The sequence below is a fragment of the Megalobrama amblycephala genome, linkage group LG14 (genome assembly GCF_018812025.1).
Source record: "Megalobrama amblycephala isolate DHTTF-2021 linkage group LG14, ASM1881202v1, whole genome shotgun sequence".
NCBI lineage: Eukaryota > Metazoa > Chordata > Actinopteri > Cypriniformes > Xenocyprididae > Megalobrama > Megalobrama amblycephala.
In genome coordinates this window covers 26,306,825-26,319,527 of record NC_063057.1, presented here as the reverse complement: position 1 = coordinate 26,319,527, position 12,703 = coordinate 26,306,825, and the positions used below count along the sequence as shown (strand labels likewise).

At 39.3% G+C, this 12,703-nt stretch overlaps 1 protein-coding gene across 3 annotated transcripts; it reads right to left on the bottom strand.

Annotated features, from left to right (window-relative positions):
• Nucleotides 1–252: 252 nt before the first annotated feature.
• Nucleotides 253–11,899, bottom strand: LOC125246287 (tripartite motif-containing protein 16-like). 3 transcript variants are annotated; one of them, XM_048157229.1, is made up of 7 exons: nucleotides 11,248–11,899; nucleotides 10,422–10,517; nucleotides 10,102–10,335; nucleotides 9,221–9,380; nucleotides 1,961–2,008; nucleotides 1,462–1,509; nucleotides 255–1,231 (listed from the first exon to the last, which is right to left on the bottom strand). In XM_048157229.1, the coding sequence occupies exons 1-7, from the start codon at nucleotides 11,818–11,820 to the stop codon at nucleotides 630–632; spliced, it is 1,761 nt and encodes a 586-aa protein (XP_048013186.1). In that variant the 5' UTR covers nucleotides 11,821–11,899; the 3' UTR covers nucleotides 255–629. The 3 variants fall into 3 exon arrangements, with proteins under 3 accessions (XP_048013188.1, XP_048013186.1, XP_048013187.1); XM_048157231.1 differs by lacking the exon at nucleotides 1,961–2,008 and having other exon boundaries at nucleotides 253–1,231; XM_048157230.1 differs by lacking the exon at nucleotides 1,462–1,509.
• Nucleotides 11,900–12,703: the final 804 nt, after the last annotated feature.

Here is a 12,703-nt window from a genome sequence, read left to right as displayed (position 1 = left end):
TACAGCATTAGTTGAGAGATTTATTTCCTTGAGAAAAATGAACATGTAGCCACTGTACCTGATATTTATCCAAATGATATTGAATCAAGATTGGAATCTAGTGTGTCGAATACTTATGTATCGTGTCGTCACCCCCCCCCCCCCCACATGAATCCATTTTCCAAACCGTGTTTTTGTCTTACCCTGAATCATTATGGTACACTTATAATAAGTGTTCATATTCTGACTATTTCAGACCTGACTGGTAGGACCCGCCACAGAGTATCACAGTAACTGCGTGACTCGCCATAGACATACACGGAGAAAAGTAACTCCGGCTACAATGTTCTTCCTCAAGATGCATGCAGTTCTGTTTATTAACTGTGGACTGAAGCTTTAAGCTAAACATTTGGCAGCCCTGGATAACAATAATGATATATCACAATATAGCTATTTTGGTTATTTTATTTTTTTGTGTTTTTTTTCATTACACACATTTATTCTGACATGTTATTTCACTGACAGAAGTTCAGCTGTAGTATTAATGTAATGAAGAGAAAATAAGAGACTCTGTAACATCTCACTGTTACTGATTCATCATGAGCGCAAAGCATTATGGGTAGAATCTCTCTACAATCTATTCTGATTCATCAACACAATTTCACTGATGATCCTTTATAAACCCCAAACCCAGGATAGAGCATTTGAGTGAATGTGGTCTGGACTGTGTGGATGAGGATCATTGTGTCTCCAGAGACGCTGTAGAAGGACAGAGTTCCTGCACTGTGATCCACATACACTCCTATTATCCTGCTGATGGACTCTAAATCATCCTCATCATCATCATCAGCATCATCAGCATCTTCATCATCATATACTCCTATTCTACTGCTGATGGACTTTACAGGGAGTTTAGTCTCTCTGTTATTGTAATAGAATAAGTAATTGGAGGAAGAGCAGTACAAACTCCAGGACTGATCATTATATCCAAACACACACTCACGACCCTGTCCCTTCCTGCTGATGCTCTTATATGACACTGATATATCCACATCACCACTCCACTCAATCTCCCAGTAACAGTGTCGATCATTCACACTCTCTCTACACAACACCTGATCATAATAATCAAATCTGTCTGGATGATCAGGATACGAATGCTTTTTGTTAGTACCAGTAATCGCTTTGTTCCTCTCAGACAGACGGAGGTGTTTATTCACTGTGTTCAGATCCAGAGTGAACTGATGGGAATCTGAAGGAGATAAAACACATCAGAATCAGGAATTATGAATCTGATTTTTTAATGTACTCTTCATGTTCAATATATCATCAGTGTCTCAGTACAGTTTACCAGATATCCTGTGCAAATCATCATTTACATGATCAACTATAAAACTCTTCTGTCATGTTTTCTTTCTCCTTCTTCAGGAAGAACATGAACACACTCAGTGAGGTTTTCTGCTTGTTTTCTTAGTGACTTACATTGTAGGAAGTCGTTCCTGGTCCTGGGAACAATGTTGTTGGAAGTGACTGTGGAAATCAACAGACATGAAGAGTGTGATTATCATGTCAAGAGAAAATGATCCCTGCATCCATTCTTAAGACATTTCTAATATGATCTTCTACATGATATGAGATGATGGAGGATCATTTCTGAGAGCAGATGAATCTGCTGTTCTGTGAATGATATCTGACTGCCTCGATCTACTGCATGTACCCTGACTATGATTCTGCCTGTCCCTTGCTATTCCTGTTTGCTCCTGTTTGACCCTGCCTGTACGACCACGCTCACCTTTAATAAAAGCTTGCAATTGGATTCCTGCCTGAGTCCAGCTTCGTTACATTACCAGATATCCTGTGCAAATCATCATTTACATGATCAACTCTAAAACTCTTTTTTTGTCATGTTTTCTTTCTCCTTCTACAGGAAGAACATGAAGACACTCAGTGAGTTTTTCTGCTTGTTTTCTCAGTGACTTACATTGTAGGAAGTCATTCCTGGTCCTGGGAACAATGTTGGTGAAAGTGACTGTGGAAATCAACAGACATGAAGAGTATGATTATTGTAAGAAAGACAGCAGAAATGACAGAATAATCTTGTATGCGCATTTCTGGTGGGTATTGATGCGCTGATATTTGATATTTATGGCTAATGTCTCTGTGTGTATATTAACGATTTGTGTATATAGTGCAAAAGTCAAAGTCAAAGTCAAAGTACCTTTATTGTCCCACAAGGGGAAATTGGATTTGCAGCAATGCTCCACATAAAATACATAAACATACAAACAACACTCACCAACAGAGACAAACCAGCAGAGATGGAATTCACATTAACGCCCTAAATTACATAATGTGTAATTAACAAATAGAATACAAAACACGATCAAGTGCAAAAATGCAACTTGTGCAAGTTATTACAAAGTGCTAAGTGCCATTAAGGAGCCTCACAGCTGATGGAATAATAGATATTTGCAACCTCTTTGTTCTGCATCTAGGAACTCGATAACGCCGCTCAGAGGGCAAAAGCTCAAACTCTGTTCTAAGGGGATGATCCTGTGATTGAGCTATAACTCTAGCTTTCCTCTGGACCTGTTTTATGTATAACTCCCCAAGTTGAGCCTGACCTCTCCTGGAAATCTGGCTCACCACTTTAACCAGACTACCAAGTCTATTTTTATTTGTCAGGGAGAGGCTTCCAAACCAAGCAGCAAAACAGAAAGATAAAACCGATTCAATAAAAGCACGATAAAACAGAGTCATCAATTCTGAAAAGACATTAAAAGAGTTCATTTTCCTAAGGAAGTACAGTCTTTGTTGGATTTTCTTTGAGACAGCATCAATCAAGGGTTCAAAACACAGTTTGTTGTCTAAAATGACTCCAAGATATTTGTATGTCTCCACGAGCTCAATGTCCGTGCCTTTAATGACCATAACTGTAGGGGAAGGAGGTGACCTGTGAAAGTCAATGATCATGTCCTTAGTTTTGGATACATTCAGCTGTAAAAAGGAGCTATAACCCCACTCTACAAAGTCACTGAGAACTGGCCCATGGTCCCACTCATCCCCTGATAGCAGGCTGACAATGACAGAATCACCAGCGAACTTAAGTATGTATCTGTCCTGATACAAACTGTGACACTGGTTTGTGTACAGGATGTACAGGAGAGGAGACAGACAGCAGCCTTGTGGGGACCCAGTAGATGTAAAAGTGACTTCAGACAGGGTGCTATTGGCCCTCACACTCTGGGATCTGCCTGTTTAAAAAATCCAATAACCAGCTCACCAAATTTAAATCAAGGTTAAAATCCGTAATCAGTCTTTCAGCGAGCAGGAAGGGCTGAATGGTGTTAAAAGCAGAAGTAAAATCAACAAAGAAGTCTAACATGAGTCTTTGCTCTATCCAGGTGGCTAAAAATAAAGTGCAGTAATGTGATCACAGCATCCTTCACGCCCCTGCCAGACCTGTATGCAAACTGCAGTGGATCTAACTGATCTCCAACCTGCGATAGGACAGCCTCTTTGATAATTTTCTCGAAGATTTTCATAACCAATGAGGTCAAGGCTACAGGTCTAAAATCATTCAAAGATTTAGGGGAGCTGCACTTGGCTATAGAGACAATAATGGAATGCTTCCAACTTCTAGGGACTCTTTGTTGTGACAAGGACAAATTAAAAATCAGCTGGAAAATGTGACAGAGTTGATCAGCACATGTTCTTAATAATTGCCCACAAATGTCATCTGGCCCCAGGCTTTTTGATCTAGTGTGCCTGAAAATATTAGCCACAGTACTACTGTCCACAGTAATGGATGGAGCTGCCTGTGTGATAGCCCTGATACCTTTCATTTATAAATATAAATTGTCGAATCGAGAATAAAATACATTAAATTCATCAGCCAAATGTTTATCAGATAAAAAAACCATCCAGGACAACTCTGTTGGCTTTCTCATTAGACCCAATCAATGTTTTCATACCTTTCCAGTTTTTCTTCAAGTTGTTACTTCTCAACTCTGCCTCGATTTTTTCCTTGTACCTTAATTTAGCTTTTTTAATTTCAGCCCTGATTTCTTTTCTCACAGCCCTATCTGCATTCACATCACCTTCATTAAAAACTGTTTTTCGTTTGATTAACAATTCTTTGATGTCCTTAGAAATCCACTGCTTGTTGTTTGGGTACACCTTGACTTCCCTATTCGGGAGAACAGAGTCTTTACAAAAAGAGATGTAACTGCAGACAACGTCAGTAAGTTCATCAATATCAGAACAGGAGTCCTGAAACACTGTCCAGTCTGTGCACTCAAAGCAGGCTTGTAATGCTGAAGAGCTGTCCTCAGACCAGACCTTCACCTGTTTTCTGACAGGCTTCTCCCTCCTCAACACCGAGGTGTAGGCGGGTAGGAGGTGGACAGAGTTGTGGTCAGAGGCGCCCAGCGCTGGCCCCGCCTTGGACGTATATGCGCCTTTAATGGAGCCGTAGCACAGATCAAGAGTTTTATTACGACGTGTGGGGCAGGTTACATTCTGATAAAAGCTGTTAAGGGTATTCTTTAAGTTACAATGGCAGGGGAAATAGACTGAAGTTTGTTTACGGTTTTAAAAACAATATCCGCAGTGGACTTGGCGTCAGCTTTGGGGTGGATATAAGCCACAGTCACAAAAATCTGTGGGAACTCCCTGGGGAGATAGTACGGCCGTAGTGACACAGACATCAGTTCGATGTCAGGGTGACACCTCCGCTCTCGCACAGTAATATTGCTGCACCATCTGCGATTTATATACAGACAGACCCCTCCTCCCAGTGTTTTGTGTGTTACCTCACTGTCCCGGTCCAGGCGCAGAGGAGCTCCAAAGCCGCTAATCTCCAGTGCCGAGTCCGTATCCGACTCGGTGAGCCAAGTCTCTGTAAAAGCCATAAGACACGCATCCCTATAGTCCCACAGATGCAAAACATTTGCCCGTAGTTCCTCAGTCTTATTCCTGAGGGACCACACATTAGCCAGTATGACTGAAGGCAAAGGGATGCGATTCCTGCTCAGTAGCTTCCTGGTTCGCTGTTTCACACCACCCCTTTTCCCCCGCTTCCTGGTTTGGCCTTGTTTAGTAAAGTTAATATTTTTACCAATAAGTAATTCCTGAGGCAGATTCCCAATCAGTGAATTGATGTTGGAGTCAGTTGCAGCAGGATGGCTCCATTGTAATCCCAATAGGAATTCACGGGTGTATCAGAGTGTGAGCTGCTGGTCGCTCCAAACAAAGTTTAAAACAGTCACTAAGATTAGGGTGTAAAACGTGACTTCCATCCCTCAGATACTCAGCAAATGTTCATGAAACAAACAACATTAAAACAACACGCCTCAGAGGGAAATTAAAAACCCTAAAGGGCGTTTAAAACACAGAAACACGGACACGAGCTAAGCTGCTTGTCGCCACAGAACAGCGCCACCCAATATCTACCTTGTGCAGATATTATTTATCTATATTGTATAGTTTGATACTTTGGTTTGATTAAGCAGTTATATTTGGTATAATCTGTGACACGTTTGCACAATTACATGTTACTATTTAGTTATTGGATATATATATATATATATATATATATATATATATATATATATGGATACTTATTTCACAATGTTGTTATTTATGTTTGTTATTTATTTTCATTTAGAACCACACACACGTCTACAAGTATATAATGTGCATGTGTATATAATGAACACTAACGTGAAACCAGACTTCATTCGCCTCAATGGAAAGCATATTTACATTGTCTGAATCGTTCCTTATCCCCTATATAGTGCACTATGTGCCATTCACCATGTGAAAAATAATAAATTTGTGAACAAGTTACAAATTTCAGCTACAGATTCAGTATCTATTTATAATGTAGGGGGCGGGGCTTCAGATTCTAGAGAGCATTTGATTGGACAGAAAATCTGATGAGAAGCTGAAGTGAAGAGTGATGTCATCAAAATCATTGATCCATATTGGCAGAAGTGAGATACATAAGTTTTGAATGATTATATCTTCTAAATGTGAATTTTGTAATTGTTTTTGAGCACACTATCTTATAGATCAAGGGTTTTCAACCTTTTAGGGCACACTCCCACTTTTATCTTGTAGTTGCACCAAACCTGTTGTAACCATAGCCAATGATTAGCTAGGAGAATGGTCAAATTGCCCCCTCTAGTAGATGACTAAAGATTTGTTAGTAAAATCTCACATTTGCAGCTGTTTCACTCCTGAATTAACAGGTGCTGGCGTTATAGATAACAGTAAGAATAACATATTCATACTAAAAGACAAAAATCTTCAATTTTGATTTCATGAGGAATTTAAAGCAACATACAGGCACGCTCAGAGTAAACAGAACAATGTCATCTGTTGGTGTGGACACTAATATAGTTATCGTTATAGTTATTATTATAGTTATCATTGTTGGTGTGAACAGGCCTTTATTCTCATTCATTTCCACTGGCCAAATAGTATTTTTAATTGTTTTAAACAAATTAAAGGTATACAATTTTGCATGAAAGGTAAATAACCCTAGGTAAAGGTAAAAAAAAATGTTTCAGAATGTTTATAGTATATTTTTAATGGAAATTAAAGTATATTTTTGCTGTGTAAATACAATTGTCTCATTGACAAAACATTTTAAAGAACTTGCAAATCTTACCATTTCCTTCAAATACAGTGGTATTTTTCATAATGTTGTGAAGATCACAGAAGTTATCATTAGGATATTGTCTGTCTGCACATGACATTAACAGCACACCTCCGTACAGAAGTGGTTGTACAGTATTGTCATTGGCAGGGGAGGAGCCAGGATTTTTTCATAGGGATGGCCAGGAAGAGGCCAACAACCAGTCTGTGGTGATACAACATAAAAATGAGTTTGACTATACTGTACTGGACTATTTTAGTGCCTACAACACAACTGAATTCATCTAATTGTAAGTTAATTGTAACTGAGATAGTAGTGAATTAGATAATGGAATAATGAGTAAATCTGATCTTTTGTATTATTCCTCACCTCAGGCATTACTAAAGGGGTTCACACTATAGCTAAAGTTAACTTGCTCAATCAGCTCTGGTTCTCAAATCCCCCAATAGCTTGTTCTCCATTGTTGCATCTTCATGGATGAGACATGCAGATAACTACATACTGTAGTTCAAAGATTATTTAACCTTCATTGAATTTCATATAATCAGTGAACTCTTCATCAATTCTGAGTTTGACTCAGTAATAGTTTCTTTTCCACTTTATTTATAGTGCAGTGATATACAGAGAGCTGCAATTGCACATGATATTGAAGACTGTGTGCCGCGAGCACAGTATGCTGACATGACAGGAAAGTTCGTTTTTCTGAGGCCTGAAAATATCTCATCTGACTGCAGATACTGAATCAGGACAACGTGTTTCTCTCAGAATCTGACAGAGGTGTCACCAGCTTTCACACGTCTTTCAAAAGAAGTGTGGCATCAGAAAAACAGAATTATGTTTGTTGCTGTTTCTTTGACTGCACACAATGAGAACAATTTAAAATCTTGCAACCCACCCATCTAAATTTATCTAAATTCATATAATTTTTGCTTAACTTCTGGATAATGACTTTATGTAATTTGAGTGCTTAACTCCATTAATGGGAGTGGAATATTTAAATGTGTAACCTATCAATATGAAAGCAGTTTAAATCATTCTCTTTACTTCATTACTCCACTCACTCCAGTAAAAGAGTGTGTACACACTAGACCCCCTCTGAAAGGGATTTTAACCGGGGTCTCCGGCATGGGAGGCGTATGCGCTAACAAGGATGCTAAAGACCATAGCCATTAGCGTCAGTCACACACAGCTTACTAACCTACTGACCTACGTCTGTTACACATAGTCTAGAGCAGTGGTTCCCAACATGGGGTCCGCGCCCCCCTTAGGGGGGCGCCAGAGTTCTCAGGGAGGGCGCGAGAGTTTATATGCTTTGAGGTCAAATATGAATATGAAAAACTTTTTTGTATAGTTTTTAGGAATGCACCAAATGATCGGCCACTTATCCGAAAATGTTGTCAATTAAATTCTTTTGATTCTATACATGGTCTCTCAGCTTGTCGATCACATAAACCGATCACATTTTTATGACACAAAAGACGCGAGCTTGTTCACACCAGCTGTGAGAGCCGCAGCAAAAATGAAAAGTCAGCAGCGGCTGGTGTGTATACAATAACAATGTTATTTTTGTTGCCAGTAGTAGAGATGCACCGGTCTATCCACCATCAATCAGAACTGTCCAGTTCCGTTTTTTGTCCCGGACTTGCACACAAAATGAATTGCAATAATTTCCCAAAATGTCATTTGTGTGAACATTAACAGAGGCCAGAGATGGGACATGCTGAAGATGGATGCAAAGATAAGAGCAGAGAAAATACTGTACTGGGCAGAGCAAGCTCGCTGTTGCGATGCTCAGAATATTGGAAGACAATTCTACACATTCAATTGGGGTGGGGGCTGATATGAAAGCATTTCTGAAGGAACTGACTTACTTCACAAAAGTTTCGATGTCATTTTCTTTTAGGGCCGTTCACATAACGCGTCTTTTCCATGCGCAAGTCAGTTATTTCAAATGTAGACGTGGGGCAGGCGCGCTCATAATGGAAGCGATGCGGTCGCAATGTGCATGTGGTGTGTTTTCCAGGTGCATTGAGATGAAAACATCTCAACTTTTCAGAATGCCGAAAGGATGTAATAATCTTGTTTAATAATCAAACAATCTTGTTTCTGTTTGAAATCTTGTTTCTTGTTACTGTCCCAAACGGAAGGTTATTTTATTACCCCATTGGCAGATAATTTGGCTTGTTTTAAGCAAAAACTCACTTGATTTTTTTTCCCAGAAAACAAGAAAAAATATCTTATGTCATTTTACTTATCTAGTAAAAGCATCTTGATTTAAGATTTTTTTAGATATTTAAATACTAAGTAAGAAAAGCATTTTTTGTAGTGTATTGCTGCTGTTCCATAAGCACCACCTTCTGGTAGAGAGTGAATTTGCATGTTGTTTTTTTTGGGGGGGGGGGGGGGGGTCCTCAGGGTTTCTTATATGTATGGAGGGGGGGCTTCATGGACAAAAGGTTGGGAACCACTGGTCTAGAGTGTCTGGACAGTGTGCACATATTCATGCTAAGATTATTTTTAATACATCCCGACACACATTTCAATGCCTTTTTTATACATCAAGCCCCAGGACTTTACCTCTGTCAGAGATCTTCTTGAGCTCCTCTTTGCAGAAATCCTCCAGTTTGTCTCTCAGCTGACAGACAGATTCTCTCACAACATCAAAAGAGGAGAGAAAACTGAAGGGATCGTCATTTACGTCTGTAGATTCCGGAGGAGCTGAGAGAGACTGGAAACTCTACAGAAAACAGAAATCAAAGCTCATCACCTCCACACTTCAGCCAATAACCTGCACTGTCAGAATAGAGCAGCTCTTGTTGATCTTTATTAACTCTCCTCAATCCAGCACTTTCACAGCATCAGCTTCATTCTTCTCATATTCATTATATCATGTTAGAGCTATAAGTTCTAGTGTTTGACAATTACACTACATGTGACATTTCTAGGAAAACACTTGATGATCAAACATCTGCCAACAATTGTAACAGATCAAGAGCATCAATGGCATCACATGGCAGGGTTGATTAGATTTGATCAGGAAAAGCAGTTCAAAGGCAACGAGTATATTGAGCATTATTTATAACTTTTGAGCAGTTAGTGGCTCTGAAATTCACAAGAACTCTTAGGACATGATCCCAAGGTAAGGTTTTGTGGATTAAATAATCTGTTAATGCAAAATTATTATAAAATAAAAAATAAGTAAAGAGATAATGGGAAATCTAGCTGGGTGAAGTTCATGGATTTCAAATTGTTTTAAAACAAAGTTTAAATATTAGTGAAGTTTTGAGCTGTTGCTGTCTGGAAGCTCAATATATCTTTCAGAAAAAAAGATGATTATATAATAACCGAACACACAGATCAACACTTCAGTCAACGGCTCATTCTGCTCTCATGAAATGTTTCTCTGTGAGTCTCTTGCTCAAGTCCACTATGATCCTGTTCTTCTAGATCTCTGTTACCTGCAGGAAATGGATGTGATCCTGTGTGTGTGAAAGCTGCTCCAGCTCAGCGTCTCTCCTCCTCAGATCATTGATCTCCTGCTCCAGTCGCTCCAGTCGTCCTTCAGCTCGACTCACTGCAGTCTTTTCCTGATCTCTGATCCGCTGTGTGGCCTCAGAGCGGCTTCTCTCAATGGAGCGGATGAGCTTAGTGAAGATTCTCTCACTGTCCTCCACTGCTGTCTGTGCAGAGCGCTGTTAGGACACACATCACAATCACACAGTGGCTTCAGTGAGTCCTGACTGAGACTTCTCAAACTTCTCTTCTTCTCCAGACTCACCTTATGAGACTCCACAGCCTCTCTCAGCTGCTGAAGATCTTTCTCTCTCTGCTGGATCCTCTGCTGGAACAACCTCTGCGTCTCCTTCAGCTGGTGCTAAAGAACAAACCAATGACAGGAGAAACTTCACATGAATCATCAAGTAAACACATATGAATCCAGTATCAGTGAAGTGGTGAGACATGAGGGATTAAAGATCTTGTATGGTAAGATTATAGGTTCAATCATAAGTGCCAGAATTATTTCATCAATGCAATAATGTTTTATAGGGATAGTTCACCCAAAACAAATGTCAATTCTTTCATTGTTTACTCATCCTCATGTATTGCCAAACTTGTACACAAAAGAAGTGTAAGAAAAAGAAGTCTTTTTCTAAAGCCCAAGTCAAATATGGCGACATGTCAATAACATCAGACCTCACTGGCACTTGCACGTTTCATGACTAAACATGCCACCATATTTTATTTTTCATGTCGCTTCAGAAGAGGCAAGCTGTGTCCCAGTTCAGAGGCTGTATCCTTCAAAGGCAGATTGTGTTAAATGTAAGTATTGAGTTCTACTTACTCAAATAATCTAATGTTTCTAATGATACAAGAGTAAAAATTAAAATTTAAAAAAATTAATGACATCTTATTAAGATGCAATTTTATATACAGTAGTCAACATTTGAAGTGGATCAAAACCTTTCATGAAAGTTGTCCTAAAACCTTCTTCTTAGGACAGAGGGTGAAAACAGACATTAAATTATGTAAATATATTCTAGTAGACACTATAAACAAAATGATGATCCTGTAAATGATCATAATGGGACTCTTTAAGTTCATACCTGTTTCGCTGTCCTCTGTGCTGCAGCTGATACAGTAATGTGGTTTTTATGTTCATCCATACATAGCACACATATACACTTCTGATCAGTGCGGCAGAAAACCTCAAGGAGCTTGTGTTTCTGGCAGATCATCTCCTCGAGTCGTCCAGTGGCATCAGTCAGATTGTGTCTCTTTCCTTTAAAGAAACTCTCATGTTGTTCAAGATGATTCTGACAGTAAGAGTTCAGACACACCAGACAGGACTTGACAGCTTTGTGTTTTCTTCCAGTACAGATGTCACACTGCACATCTCCAGCTCCAGCGTAACAGTCAGCAGAACGTTTTCTCTTCTTCAGTTTCTCCACCACTTCAGCCAGAATGGTGTTTTTAGCTAAAGCAGGTCTTGGACTGAAGGTCTGTCTGCACTGAGGGCAGCTGTAGACTCTCTTCTGATCCTCCTGATCCCAGCGGCCTGTAATACAGATCTTACAGTAACTGTGTCCACAGGGAATGGCCACTGGATCCTTCAGGAGATCCAGACACACTTGACACAGGAACTCACTCTGATCCACTGAAATTCTGGCTTCTGCCATTTTACTGCATGAATACAGAGACACAAACACACCGCTCAACTACACTTCAGTTTCTCTTTCTCTGAACTCAAGTGTTTCCTGTTTCCTGGTTCTGTGTTTGAGTGACGTGTGTAAAACAGATGTGTCTGTAAAGCAGGTTCCTCATTCCTGGTCCTATGTTTTTAGCTTGTGTTTAATCAGTCACACACACTCAAAGAATATAAGTTTGAGAGAAGCAAGACAACACCCTTAAAAGTTCAGTAATTCTGTATCCTAAACACTACACTGGTACTGCAGGACTGAAAACTGTGTGCAGAGTCACAGTTCTTTAAAGTCACCATGAAATCAAAATTGCCAAATCTGTTTTTTATTGAATATTGCAGTATTTATTATAAATTAATTATCTGTGCACATCAATATTTGTTTTTTATGTGTATGCTATATGCCAGAGGTGGGACAAAGTCATTGTTATGCAAGTCACAAGTAAGTCTCAAGTCTTTGCCCTCAAGTCCCGAGTCAAGTCGAGTCAAAGATGAGGCAAGTCCCAAGTCGAGTCAAAAGTCAAAGCCAACAAGTCTCAAGTCGAGTCCAAAGTCCTACCATTTTAGTTTCAAGTCATTTCAAGTCCTCTTACCACAGAAATAAAATGTATACAAATCATGTATGTCTGTAAGATTTGTATTTATTTAAACCTCTATTTATACAATGACATTAATCAAATACAGTAAAAAACAGAAAATTTAAATTTTCACAAAAAATGCTTGTATTTCAACAGCATATTGCACTAGAACAATGCACAGCAGCTTCAGCCCTAACTTTCAAATAGACATGGGTCCTTTTAGCCTAAACTTAGGGCTAACTTAAACATGTCATCAATAAAATCCTCACTCCTCAAAATTATCAG

What these genes read in the sequence shown, in the direction of transcription:
- LOC125246287 (XM_048157229.1), bottom strand. Translation starts at nt 11,820, where the DNA reads ATGGCAGAAGCCAGAATTTCAGTGGATCAGAGTGAGTTCCTGTGTCAA. An exon ending in ATCACATCCATTTCCTGCAG is followed by an intron (nt 9,381 to 10,101) that starts GTAACAGAGATC and finishes TGTTTTCTGTAG; the next exon opens with AGTTTCCAGTCTCTCTCAGC. An exon ending in CAGGAATGACTTCCTACAAT is followed by an intron (nt 1,510 to 1,960) that starts GTAAGTCACTGA and finishes TGATTTCCACAG; the next exon opens with TCACTTCCAACAACATTGTT.